We start from the raw sequence: 13,443 nt of genomic DNA, 5'->3' as shown, positions 1-13,443 counted from the left end.
TGTGTGTGTGTGTGTGTGTGTGTGTGTGTGTGTGTGTGTGTGTGTGTGTGTGTGTGTGTGTGTGTGTGTGTGTGCATTGATCAGGGCTGTGCATAGGCAGGGAAGGGGTCTGCTGGCATCCCGTCCTTAATCCTGTCTGATGAGAATCGAGCGTAACCCGCTTTTATCCCCCGCTAAGGAACCAGGTTTTTCCTATCTCTTCGTTGTTGTCTGTCCGTCTGTCTGTCTAACCGCCTTATCTGATTTGGCTTCATGTAACTTTTATTGTACATTTTCTTTACTAAGTTCCTTCTATTATTACCTCCCTTGCTGTGTGGCTTTGTAGCTTTGTCTCTGTGTCTCAGAGCAGTCTAGCAGGACTTAGGGCACTTAATTTAATCGGAGTAGTTTACACCAGTTGACAGCTAACATAGCGTGTGACGCTCAAGCCGCCCGCTCACATGCAGCGAGTGAGCAGTGAGGTCTGTAGGTCACAGACAAAAGTCTGGATAATGTGATTGTGTCTACATGGCTGTTTGATTTATTTGATGAATAGTCCTCTTAACTTTACTCCCAATAGTCTGACATGAAGAAGCATCCACTCTCACAGAGCATGACATTATGCCTTCACATCTTCAAGTAAGTTGTTTGAATGTCATGGTCCCTAAACCATTAGGACATTGCTTGTATGTGTGTGTATGTGAAGTACACACCTTTGTGAATGTGTGTGTGTGTTTTAATATCAATCACCCATCCCCACCACCAGCAGCTGACTACAGCAAATATAATAATGTAAATTAATCCGTTGATCTCCATCTCCATCATCCCAGACTCTCACGCTGTCAGGTGCTGTCCCACATCCAAGCTTAGGGAGGCAAAATGTGTTTCTGTATCAAATTCATAGAATATATTTAATTTATTCCAAGGTTTCCTGAGCCGGAGATCTTAACATCTAAAGACATTTGGAAAAAGCATATCTAAAATGGCAAGATTTCCGAATATTACACAGTGGGATAATATGTGATGAGACTTTAACATCATTTACTTTAAATACCAGCTTCAATGTTTTCATTTAGAAAGCTAGACTAGGATTTGGTAAGTGAGGAAAGGTAAGAAACTGTCTATATAATAAAACAATACTGAATTAAGTTATTAAGATCATATTTACATGTTGGCGCTCACTATAATCAATGCATGTATTTGTATTAAAATCATTTCCAAGTTTCATTGCTTCACAGTGCAGTGAGTAAGAAAAGATTCTTCTCCACTGTAATGCTGGGGTTTTACATAGTGGTTGAACATTGTATAGCTTTGGTGAAAAATTAACCACAGTCTGTTTGGTTCAGTGTGGGTGTATTGTTCAATTTGCTTTGAAATGTGGTGGAAAGCAGACTAACGAGCGAGGTTTCCTGGCCGTCACATCACAGCACGTTGGCTCAAAGATCACATTTTTTCTTACCGAGAGTGCGCACGGGGTTGTTGATGTTGCTGGGTGGGCTGACTCCGTGCATGTTGGCCGCCCTGACGACAAACTGGTACTCTGTTTCCGGTAATAACCCCTTCATAACCATGGAGTTAGTCTCAATGGGCTCACGGATATATGTCCACTCAGTGTCCATTTCTGGCCTGCGAACGACAAGATACACAAAATAAACGATTTGGGATTAATTTATCAAAATGTTACAATTACCTTGAAATAATTATAATTATTTGTTGACAAAAAATCCTCATTCTCAAAACATCTTAAAAGTGATTGTATTGAGGATGATGATGATGACGACGATGTCGATGTGGATATTTGTCTTTGTTTTCCTTGAAAAAGTCTATAAGTGTTTGCAAATATAACAATAACTAGAGACTGTAGATCTAAGTAATTCAAAGTCGCAAAAGAGAGAGATGTTACTATTTTTAAGGCTCTTTAGAAGCTTTCTTATTTTTTCTTTAATCAGAGCATTGTTTTGAAAAGTAGAGCAAAAAAACAAAAAGATGAACTCCTGAACTTAATTTCTTCTGCCTATCATCTCCAGCTGCCATATTTGGTGCTGATTCTTTGCGCCTGGAGCCACGGCTATCTGTTGAACAGAGTCATCTTCACCACCAATCACTGTCTCTCTTCAGCAAGGCCTCTTTTGAAGTAGGGGGAGAAATATTTGCCTCTGATAAGGCCCTTTTGTATTGAAAAAGCCCCTGCATGCAAACACAGACGCTGATTCATGTCTACGCTGTCACAGTAAGTGACAGTTTCTCTGCCTCTGTCTCTCTGTCTTTGTCCCGCTCGCTTTACGCAGTCTGGAGTTAACTCTCTACTGCAAAAGGCAACACTATTGTGATTTAACTTAGTTTTCGTCTTATATCTTTAGAACTGTTTTCTGTTTATTTGTATTTTTCTTACGGAGGCATTTAAACATTTTATCTCTCTTTTTTCATTATGTTCTGGCAATCAGACAGAGGACAAGGAGGATCATTATCCGACTTCCTTGAATTTGTAGCCTAGACAGTGGCGGCGGGTGTGTGTGTGTGTGTGTGTGTGTGTGTGGGGTGTGTGTGTGTGTGTGTGTGTGTGTGTGTGTGTGTGTGTGTGTGTGTGTGTGTGTGTGTGTGTGTGTGTGTGTGTGTGTGTGTGTGTGTGTGTGTGTGTGTGCGTGTGCGTGTGCGTGTGCGTGTGCATGTGCGTGTGTGTGTGTGTGTGTGTGTGTGTGTGCTTTTGTTTGAGTGTGCGTCTGGACACTACCAGTCAGGGTCCCAACTGATCCTCACGTCAAAACACAAGTGATTAGATTGAGAAGACCCGCAAAGGCCTCACGAAATTCAGTGTTAAAGGGATCTTTGTATTCTGTGTTGTAGTAATGTGACGAGTGACGAGTGTCTGCAGATGGTCTGAATAAGGAGGCTGAATGTGCTGCTTTACAGAGAAAGCTTTTTGGACAAAAGCTTTTTTTAATTTTCATATAGCCATTGTGTATTCTGTATATTGTCAATTCACTTATTTGCTTTTGCTCTGCTTATAGAATTTGAAACTAAAGCCCAAAGGACAAAAATGTTGTTTCTAGTTTGTTTAATCCATACCCAAACCCGTCTTCTTAGAAAATGTTTTACATTTAGTATGCTTGGATACCTTGGCATGATGACTATGTACTATCTGTATGGTTGTAGAAAATACCTAAGAGTATTTTTTCTCCAAAATAACCTCTCAGAATGGTGGTCTTTGTTCAGTTTTATCCAGAGAACGACAGCTTATCAATTAAGAGAATGACGATGAAGATCAAACCAGTCAGCCTATTCCCTTTCCTCCCACAGCCAGTTATGATACAAGGCTTTTTACTTAAGGCCGTTCTTTCCCTCTGTGGCTTGGACACGTCAGTGTCTATATGGGTTGGGGTTAGTGTAACCTGAATGTAACTAAGTGCATCTGCAAATCTATAAACCTGTCAATGTGTGTTAGTGTGAGTTCTGGCAGCAACACTTTGATGGTGAGGTCGCAAGAGGCAGGTCACCCATTTTGAATATTATCAGAAATGTTTTATCTTATAGATGTAGGTCAGAAGGCGCCTGCTTCTGAGAAAAAGTTGGTTTTATGAACTATTCAGACGGTTGATGACCAAAAGAAGGAATACAAGTAGATGAAACCGACCTGTAGCCACTATAAAATCTATGACAGGAGCAAAGGCCAAGTCAGTTGAATTAGTATTAAAAACTAAAAACTCCATGAGGGGTGAAAGTTGTGCGATCGATAAGACACAAAACACAGGACACACACCAAGTAGTTTGCATCTTGTGGTACGAACAATGTCTGGGTGTTTCTTTTTCACAACGTTACGTTTCAAACTTTAACATGTGTGATTTAATTATTTAACCTGTCATTTTAACAATACATTTAACAACGTAGTAGTAGGTGCAGTTTGGCCTATCTCAATAGCAATATACACCATTGAAGACTATAAATGGGTGATATGATTTGAAATAAATGGGCTTGTTTTATAAACATCAAGCTTCATTACATGTTTCTTTGAGTTTTGTAACGACTGACCTGATGTAGGCCACCAGGAAGTGAAGGACAGTTGCGCTTCCCTCGCTCTCTCCTTGCTGCCATGACAACGCCAGCTCAGTGTCAGATACAGCCATGACGACAGGCTGAGTGGGGGGTGATGGGGGCATGCACTTGTCTTGTTGCACAGAGAGAAATTGAATTCAGAAGAAGATATTAACAGTACACCATTGCAGAAAGATTAGCATCAGCTGTAAAATGAAGTCACTACGACATATTCTTACCATGTGTGGCAGTGCTGATGTCTCTAGGCATGCTGGGTCGGCCTTCCCCTGCCCAACCATACGCTCCGACTGTCACTCTGTACTTAGTGTTCATCTTAAGATTACTGATCTCCACATCCTACAAATGTCAGAGTGGTAGAGTAGAGAAAAAGACAGATATGGATTAAGATGGCATCAAGGATTGCTCGGGGAAGATGGTGGAAGAGGACGAAAGACTAAATAACATATCATTTATTATTTGAGATTTTCCGAGTGGAAAGTAGTTCAAATGCAGCTGTAAATGTCAAGCTTGATAATAAACCAATCCAATTTAGTTTGTTATAAAAGAGAAAATAATACTCACAAAGCTTGCTTGTCCTTCAAATTGGCCCTTTGGAGAAAAGAAGAGCAGAGGGTTACCTAAATGTTTAAGTGTATCAGTGCGGCGGATATTATGACAAATGTAATTGAAGGTCGAAAACATTCTAATATTCAACTTGATGTTAGTGATGTGTGAAACATGGGGAATGTAATGGTCTAGTACTCTAGTTAGTACAAAGTTGTATTTTCTAAAAAAGCAAATAGTTCTCCAAAAGAACTGGGCTCTGCAATTTGTTATATATAAATAAAACAGAAAACAGGGCATTGGCACATACATATTTTCAGCAGCAGATAAACACACAATTGGTGTTCTAGTATTAAGGCAGCAGGACAATGCGGGATCAACTTTAAATATATATCAGTGTCCATGTTCACAATAATGAAGCAACATGTCACTATGGGAATAATTCATGTGTTTTTTATAGTTGTTTGGAAGAAAAAGGAGCTCTTTGGCATAGAGGAGAGACGAAGAGAGGGATACAATGAATCAGGCTTTGGCTAAAGAGTTTTTTATTATCTTTTCTGGGGAGGGGTTTTGTGTTTTTGAAGCATGTTTTCTTCGTGCAATCATAAAGCAGCTCTGCAAAGATTTGTTGGCTACCACAGCTGATAATTCCCACATCGGAAGTTAGAGATGGATCAAAGTTGAGTGGTGAATACAATGGGATACTAAAGCACATGTGTCAAACTCAAGGCCCGGGGGCCAAATCAGGCCCTTGGTGGATTTAATTTCGGCCCGCAGGATAATTTTTAATTACTATTTAATCTGGCCCGCCGGTACATTGCACGCACACCTTCACTCAATCCTGAAGTATCTGGCTTGAACTAGCATTACAGAGCAGCACACTGAGTTTAAAATGTAATCATAAGAAATGACTCCGGAAAAGCTGCAGATAGAGCCATAAGCAATGAATGCAACTGATTATTTAATGTTTAATGTTGTTTTTATAGGCAATAATTTAAGCTTTGTTAGTTCCAGGTTTAATATGTGCAATAAATTAATCTCAATACGTTTTGCAATAAACATTGAACCAGTCCGGCCCTCGACTAGTACCAATTTTTTTATTTTGGCCCAGTGTGTATTTGAGTTTGACACCCCTGCTCTATAGCATGTTCACCACTGATTTAAAGAGAAGATAAGATAAGATGCTCTTTAAAGTTTAAAGTCATTGTGCTCACAGTGGTCAGCATGTCCAAGTTGAGAGGCACCTCCATCAGAGACCCTGTATCCATCGGACGACCATTCCTCATCTCTGTGTAGAAAACCTGAAAAACACACACACATGGTCAACGAAAAAGACGCATACAAAGATATATTTGTCTATGAAAAATGTTCAGATTCATATTATTTCATAAAAAATCTAATCTATTCTGTCAGTGTTGTATTTGACATTCATAAATATCATGTTTGCTATTTTGGATTAAAGCACCATTTTTGTTTAACCTGTTCCAGTATGAAGTCATGGTTTCTTAATGGATAAGAGGAAAAAACTATGAGGAAACCCGATTATCAATGATTTCCAAAGTGATTGGTTAAATGAACACATACGCTGATCTTAGAGCATTGGGGAAGCTAGGTAGCTGGCTAATCCTCTTAGTGCGGACATATGTTCAAAAGCAGAGCACACACCAACACTCGTACTGATCCACGCTTTTGGTAATGGTTGACTCAAAACAAACAAAATAAAGGAAGGAAGGAAGGAAGGCAGGAAGGAAGGAAGGAAGGAAGGAAGGAAGTTAGTAGGGCATAATATCTCATTCAAAACGTTTTTGTTTTTTTAAATCTACGTATAAGAGAACATTGGCTCTTAGAAGTAATGACTGTGTAAAAAAAGAAAAGTGGTACTCCTTTTTCTATTCAGTATCCTGTCCATTAGTGCAACGACTATACACAATCTCTTGACCTGCCTTTGCATATCATAAAATATATATATGCTATATGTTTCTACCAAGAAAACAGATCTCACTTTAGTACTCGAAGCACAGAGCAGAGCAAAACATCTATTGACAAAACGCTAAAACAAATATTTGTGACATCTTTCAGAGCTATATTGCCCCCTTAAAAGCATAAATCTAAAGTGAAGAGGTTCCTTTAAAACACAAGAAATGTTGAAATATCAATCTAGCCCTCAAGGCCATCTTGCTGGACAGTGTATTTGACAGGCACTTTATAAAAGGTGGGGGCTCCAACTGAAAGGCTTGCAGAGGTAAATGGGCATTGGCTTAGAAGAAAGAGAGGCAAAATGATTTATGACATATACGAGAGGTTTTTTTTATGTTTACCAGGTTGAAAACCTTTCAATGCATTTTGAAAAGGAGTTTGTAGGGCAGGATTTTAAGCCCGCTGTTTGTAAAGCTAAATGTTTTATTTTCCTTTTGGTTTAACAGTTTTTCTGTGTAGTGATTCTTTAAATGTGTGGATGGTACCCATATCTATGGTGGTACCCAGCAAGGAAGCCATCACAATGAAATCACTGCTGGAAACCCTGATATAAATTGTATCAAGCATCTCCCTTTTGGACCAAATTAAACAATATGTAAAAATAATACATACAATACTGAAATATCTGTGTTATTATTTAATGTAAAAGACACGCTCTGTGACTACCTTGTATCCGGTGATGGTGCTGACGTGTCGCCGGGGCATCTTCCATCGTACACTAAAGGTGGTGCAGTTGACTGTCTCCAGTTGGATGTCTAATGGAGGACTCAGGCGATCTAACAAATACACACAGAGTGCAAGAGATCAGGCATACTCAAATTGTTCATTTGATTTTTAGTGCTGACGGATTATTGAACAAGACTGTTAGATTTACATGGCAGCTTTTGACCAATGAAACATAGAATGAGCTAATTAAGCATCTCAGCATTCTTAAAATAAATAAATGATATATATAATATAATATTAACAGTGGATCATATGTGAAAGGTGCTGCTCCTGACACCAAACCCACTGAGAATCATCCGCTAATGTGTCAAAGGATGCTCTAAACAACCCACAAAAAGAAACTCAAGTGCTGGTGTTACTCTGTATGTCTAATATTTATTATATATATGTATTTGTTGCTAACATTCATCAATGCAAATGTTCACAGCTTGTTCTGATGATAACAATGGTGCAAAGTGTCAGGGGAGGTTTCATAAATATGAAAATAGATTTTAATTTATATTTACAACCTTAACCCTACAACTTGTGAAGATGATATTGAGTACTACTTTCAGTTGTGACAGAATTGCCTGTCGATTATATATAAATGCTTTGTCAATACCACCATGAGGTTTGAACAAAAGCAGGTCTTTGGCAAATGGTTTTAAAATAGCCAATGATAACATAAACATTACCTTACCTTTTGTTAGAGTTACAAAAGGATTTTTTTTAAATGGCATAACCCATAGCTCTCTGCGGGGGATTCTAATATCAACTGACTCGCTTCATATGTCATTATTTTCCTGGTTTGGAGTCATTAAAATCCTGGGTGTTTGTGTGACACTTCAAAAGATTGTAATTTCAGACTGCGGCCTGAAAAACCTCTTGAAGACGAAGAAGAAAGAGAACAGGGTCTAGAGGTGTAGATCCTCATCACCTCTGATGACCAGCTGTATATTCATCACCTGGCTTTAATAGAGATAGAGGAGCAGACAAGGACCCTTATGGCCTCGCAGTCATGCACTTTATGTCATACCATTTACACAAACACATTGCTACATTCAAACAATGAAGAGGCTACGTGAAAATGCAGCATACAAATAGCTAAACCTTTCTTTTTTATTTATCACCTTATTAGAGTAGACTTGTATATGTCCTGATCTGGTCTAGTTGACAAAAGGACAGAAGTCCCTCGTATACACTGACACGAGGAATAAACAAAGGTTAAAGTAGGAGGCAGATCTCTGTAAATTGAAATATCATGTAGCTACAGTGTTGCTCTTTTCCATTTTCGTGTTTCTCTCCTCTTTATTTCTTGTGACTCCCTTCTTCTACTTCCTAAGCCGACCTCTCTCCTAAATCCACTGAACATCTCTTCTGCTTTATCGAACCCTTTCCCCTGCTCTTCCATCCAAGCGGGTAATTCAATATGTCAGCTGTATTCCCTGATCATCCATTTCTCCCCAGGGATGTGTACGGGTGAGCTGAACTCACAGAATAAGAGTTGATGGAGAAATAAATTCTTAAATCATTATTTGTATGTACATGATCATCAGTGGCGAACCGTGTCTATCACAACTGGAACTTCTGTAGACACACACACACCACATTTGTAGTTTGTTTTATCTGAGTGTTCCAGGGTATTCTCTGAGTACAGCAGCTTACAATGGTGCTTCAAGGTAGCTCTGGGTACATTAAGCTTTTGACCATCAGTGAGGGACAGAATTATTTTCCGTCAACCTTGTTTTTGGTTACTCTTCAAGGTACTGTTTATGCTGTTATAATTGCCACATAAGCTGCTTTTGCTATACTGTGACTTCAACTTGGCCGTACAACCCAGAAACCCCACTTGAATGGTCAAATCTAATGGGTGCATTGCCCTCGTACATGAATGGGACAGGAGAGGCCAGACTTTAGAGGTTATGCAAGGCGCAAACTTCTACAATGTACAGTATAAACACACTGTTTGGAAAATGGCCACAAGAGAGCACACTGTCAGCTACCAAAACATTGTCATTCTCTCTTGATAACACAAATAAATAAAAACATCTGCAGCCTCTCATGCAGAACACATCAAGGAACACACAGTATTACAGGCCATCCCAAAAATTCAACATACCAGGTTGTCAAACTACCACTCTGAGGTGTTTCCTTTGAAATCCCTTGTTACGCTGAAGTGCGGATGCAATAACTACACTTTCCAGTGGTCAGGTAGCATTTTCATGTTTTACAGACGGAAAGAAATTCTTTGTAACATAAGTCAACATGACACAGGAGTCGCAGGATGTTGTTTACCGATTGGCTGCAGGTACTCTCTGGCTCTCTAGAACCAAAAACACATAGACATTGAGTGGCAGCCAGACATCTTTTGGAGCAAAGCACCTGCACATTTCACTCTGATTTTCCGGCTCCACTTTTGAAGTCAGTCATGTGAAAAAACACTGCTTCCAGGTCTGTTTCATCCACCAAGACGTGTGCTGCCCTTCAGCATGGCTTAGGGAAGGATATAAGATATTTGAATGAAATGTAAACTGAATCTGACAGGATTAACTGGGAAATGTCATCTCCTGAAAAATAAATGAAGTATATTTTCATTGTTTTGGAGCTCCTTGGTAGCAGTGTTTAAAGTGGATGCTACATTACCATGTTGTCCTTTGTTTGATTCCAGCATTGGGACGTTTGTTTAGCTTGTAATACTCCTCTCTCTCCCCGCTTTTTTACTCTTTCAAATAAAGGTGAACATGCCTTGTATAATATGAAAGAAAGATTCATTGTCTTTCCAGAATAATTCAACAGCTTTCACTAACTATCGAGAGGGCTGGCAAAATCTGGCAAAAGTAAGACAATCTCGGGGAAAGACGTCATTCAATCTTAACTCTTTCCTTGTGCTACCAGCTTTGTTGTGTAAAGGCTGATGTGATTCATCTGGACATCTAGTTGACACCCCCAACTCCCCCTCCCTCAGAAGGAAGCCTGAGAGACCTCAAAAACAAACAAACAAAAAAGTACAAATGTCACTGGAGGTCATGGAGACAGAACCACAGCCGTCCACTGTATGGCAGTCCCCACTGTGGTGAGTCTCTGTGCTGACAGACAGATGTGATAGTTAGCCTGTGGGTCTTAGGCTGAGGGAGAAATACATCAGATAGACTGACAGTGAGAGAGAAAGGAAGTGATTGAAAGAAGGAAAGAGGGAGGAAAGGGAAGAAACTGTGATGGAAAAAGTGTTCAGGGTGTCAGGATATCAGAAAAGGTTGGAGGAGAGAGAAGGCACTGTGGGAAGAACAAATCAACATCCACTGGCAAGTTTCCTTTGTATGCAGTTGATCAGAAGCTGGATACTTCCCTGTCTTTATTCAACAACCATTTCATATCTGGGAGAATCCCTAAATTATTTGTTTTAGTCAAAATGTTACCACGTTATATCCATTTTATTTTCGTTCCTTCCTAAAATGTATCAGAACATATAATGTGTTAAAATTACATCGAAGTGAGGGGAACTTCTTTAAATGGTCTAAGTAACATGCTGCACTGTAGATTTTGTTGTAGAATTATCACTTTTATGAACAGGGGTGTTAAGTGGAAGGGGCTTGTTTTGAACAGCAATGTTCATATTGTATAGCTTTTATCGCTATAAAAAGGACTTTAAAGTTTAAATTAGTCACGTAGATGTTTGGGAATTAATGTTTAAATTGTATTTTTCATGTATAGGCCTACTGACAAATCATTTCAAAAGCTGGCTTTATGATACTGGAGTAATAAAACAAATGGAAAGATGAGCACACACAAATGCTGCCCTAATCCACAATGTTTCAATAAAAAGGATTATCATGATATTTACTACACCATGTCAAATGTGGAATAAAGGTCAGGTAAACTCACCAGATCTCCGAGCACTTGATTTTCTTGCACAAAGGCACACGTTGGCTGTGCATATTGCGAAGAGAAGTAACAGAATCCTTTCTTTAGATCCCATGTCTTCTGCAGGTCGAAAGTTTAAAACGGTCAAATTATCATTTTATCCCACATGCAAACGCGCCTGTAGCTGTAAATAAAAACAGACCTCTGTGATAATAAAGTTTCTCTCTGATCAAAATCGTTTTTTCATCCAGATTGTTCTTGCAAATGCCACTCGAAGACAGACAGAAACTGCCCGAGAGGAAAAGGCAGGTACGGTTTGACACTGATAAGATTACAGTCTACGAAAGATCAGTGGGTTGGACACATTGACGGACGGACACACATCCACTGCGCCCCACGCGCTGACAAACGATAGAGAGGGTTGTCCCGACAACTCGCGCGTAATGCGCAACGATTAAAACAACTGAATAGTGGGCTCAATCATTTTTAAGCATGAATCTCGCTTTCTTGTCACGCTCAGGTCCGCTTCTTAGACAGGATATGAGACGGACAGCGGAATGCAGGAACGTGGGGCCATTTAGAGCTAAGAGGATAACAAGCCTCTAATCCGCACAATGGACACAGATGGAGATCATGAAGACGCAGAAGCAGAGTAACTGTACGGTGTGTGTGTGTGTGTGTGTGTGTGTGTGTGTGTGTGTGTGTGTGTGTGTGTGTGTGTGTGTGTGTGTGTGTGTGTGTGTGTGTGTGTGTGTGTGTGTGTGTGTGTGTGTAACAATTACTAAACAAGGCAAAACAATGAAATCTTAATTAATGTTCCACAAAGACATTGCTGTACTGATTTTTATGCGATTCTTTACAGATGATGTTTTTTAAGTCTCTATAATGACATACAGTTTGTTTGAAATGAATGCTATTTGAGTGTTGTGCACTTGTGCACGTGTAAGAGAGAGAGAGCAGTGTTTGCAGGAGTGCTCAGCCAAATCACTTCAGAGGCATTTTTCTTCAAGTAGCTAAAAAGAAAAGGAGAGTGAAAGACGACAGGGAACAATGCACACACAAATTATACCTGGCAATCTTAACACTGATTGAGCATATTTTCTAAGTCAGGCTTTGTGAAAGTGCATTTCATCCATCACTTGTCCTGCTCATTTTCATTATTATTGATAGAAGAAAGATTTAGAGACCCACATTATTAGTTACTGTAAGTCTTTAAAAGTAGAAATGTAACATTAACTAGTGCGGAGACCCCTAAGCTTCACATGTTCCTTATAGTCCTTTTCATAAAGACTTCGTCGTTACAGTACAGATTGTACGACACAGCATGTTTTGTTAGGGGGAATGATGATGTTAGGCCAGGACTGAGTGAAGGTGAAATGTAAGTAAGACATATCAAAGTATATGACTTTATCATCATGAGTGAGGGTGTGACATAACACTGACATTTCCTTATGATCCCCTTTGTAAAATTGTAAATTGCTTCAATTATAGTCTGCTTTACAATTGAACTCTCATTCCAGACGCATGCACCAATATCAGCGGTTAACCATGCAAGGTGTAAAATGTAATGAATAGCACTCAGTATAATGTAGTTGTAAGCTGCTTTAAGGATATCTGTCACTGTTGATGCATTCATCAATGATGCTGGTAAATTAACAGGCGATGACCATCACAGTATAAAAATACATCTTCATGGGAGAAGTTATAACTATTCATAGTGTTCATCAATAAGCACCTAATCCTAAATCTGTGTTAAAGACAAACTCATTTTAAATAATAATACTCTATTTAAAGATTACAAACATGTGTTTTCCTTCATGTCATGCATCTATCAGATTTTCAAAAGATAAAAAAAGAAACCAAAATAATCACGCCACCAATCATCATCAAAGACCTAGAACAAATACAACATGATATTAGTGTTATTGCACTATGCAGAAAATACACAATTTCTCTTTAACTTGATTCCAACCTTCCTTGCATTTGTCAATTGTATTTATCATAAACTCTCTGGGTCACAGAGGCATAATGTGATCTAATTATTCAAGTTTCTTCACCTGAAATTATCAAACAATCACACAACATGACCCAAACAGCTGGATAAGCACTCATCTGCAGAGGTCAGAGGGAAATACTGTGAGAAAAAACATCATTAGTGTTTTTGGAAAACTCTACCCTGTGTCAAACAATATAAGCTGATTTTGGCAAAGACTAAGTTACAATAATTACAATTAAAATATGCCCTAAATCAATTAAATCCTCTGTTTGTTTGTTTTTAAGTGCATTTGGTGAAATATTTAGTATTTTGACTAATTCAATGGAGCAGG

At 39.0% G+C, this 13,443-nt stretch overlaps 1 protein-coding gene across 1 annotated transcript in view; it reads right to left on the bottom strand.

The window, feature by feature from the left end:
* Window positions 1–11,457, bottom strand: part of egflam (EGF-like, fibronectin type III and laminin G domains) — a 22,835-nt gene extending 11,378 nt beyond the window's left edge. The window contains exons 1-8 of the mRNA XM_010782068.1: window positions 11,138–11,457; window positions 7,217–7,326; window positions 5,788–5,874; window positions 4,592–4,618; window positions 4,249–4,366; window positions 4,007–4,142; window positions 1,439–1,605; window positions 818–866 (exon numbers count right to left, since the gene is read on the bottom strand). Of these exons, the coding sequence (XP_010780370.1) occupies window positions 818–866; window positions 1,439–1,605; window positions 4,007–4,142; window positions 4,249–4,366; window positions 4,592–4,618; window positions 5,788–5,874; window positions 7,217–7,326; window positions 11,138–11,231 (788 nt within the window). The 5' untranslated portion in view covers window positions 11,232–11,457. The remainder of the gene's footprint in view (window positions 1–817; window positions 867–1,438; window positions 1,606–4,006; window positions 4,143–4,248; window positions 4,367–4,591; window positions 4,619–5,787; window positions 5,875–7,216; window positions 7,327–11,137) is intronic.
* Window positions 11,458–13,443: the final 1,986 nt, after the last annotated feature.

The sequence above is a fragment of the Notothenia coriiceps genome, unplaced genomic scaffold (genome assembly GCF_000735185.1).
Source record: "Notothenia coriiceps isolate Sejong01 unplaced genomic scaffold, NC01 NC01_scaffold00024099, whole genome shotgun sequence".
Classification (NCBI taxonomy): Eukaryota; Metazoa; Chordata; class Actinopteri; order Perciformes; family Nototheniidae; genus Notothenia; species Notothenia coriiceps.
Note: the sequence above shows the minus strand (reverse complement) of the source record. Positions and strands in the feature narration are given on the sequence as shown.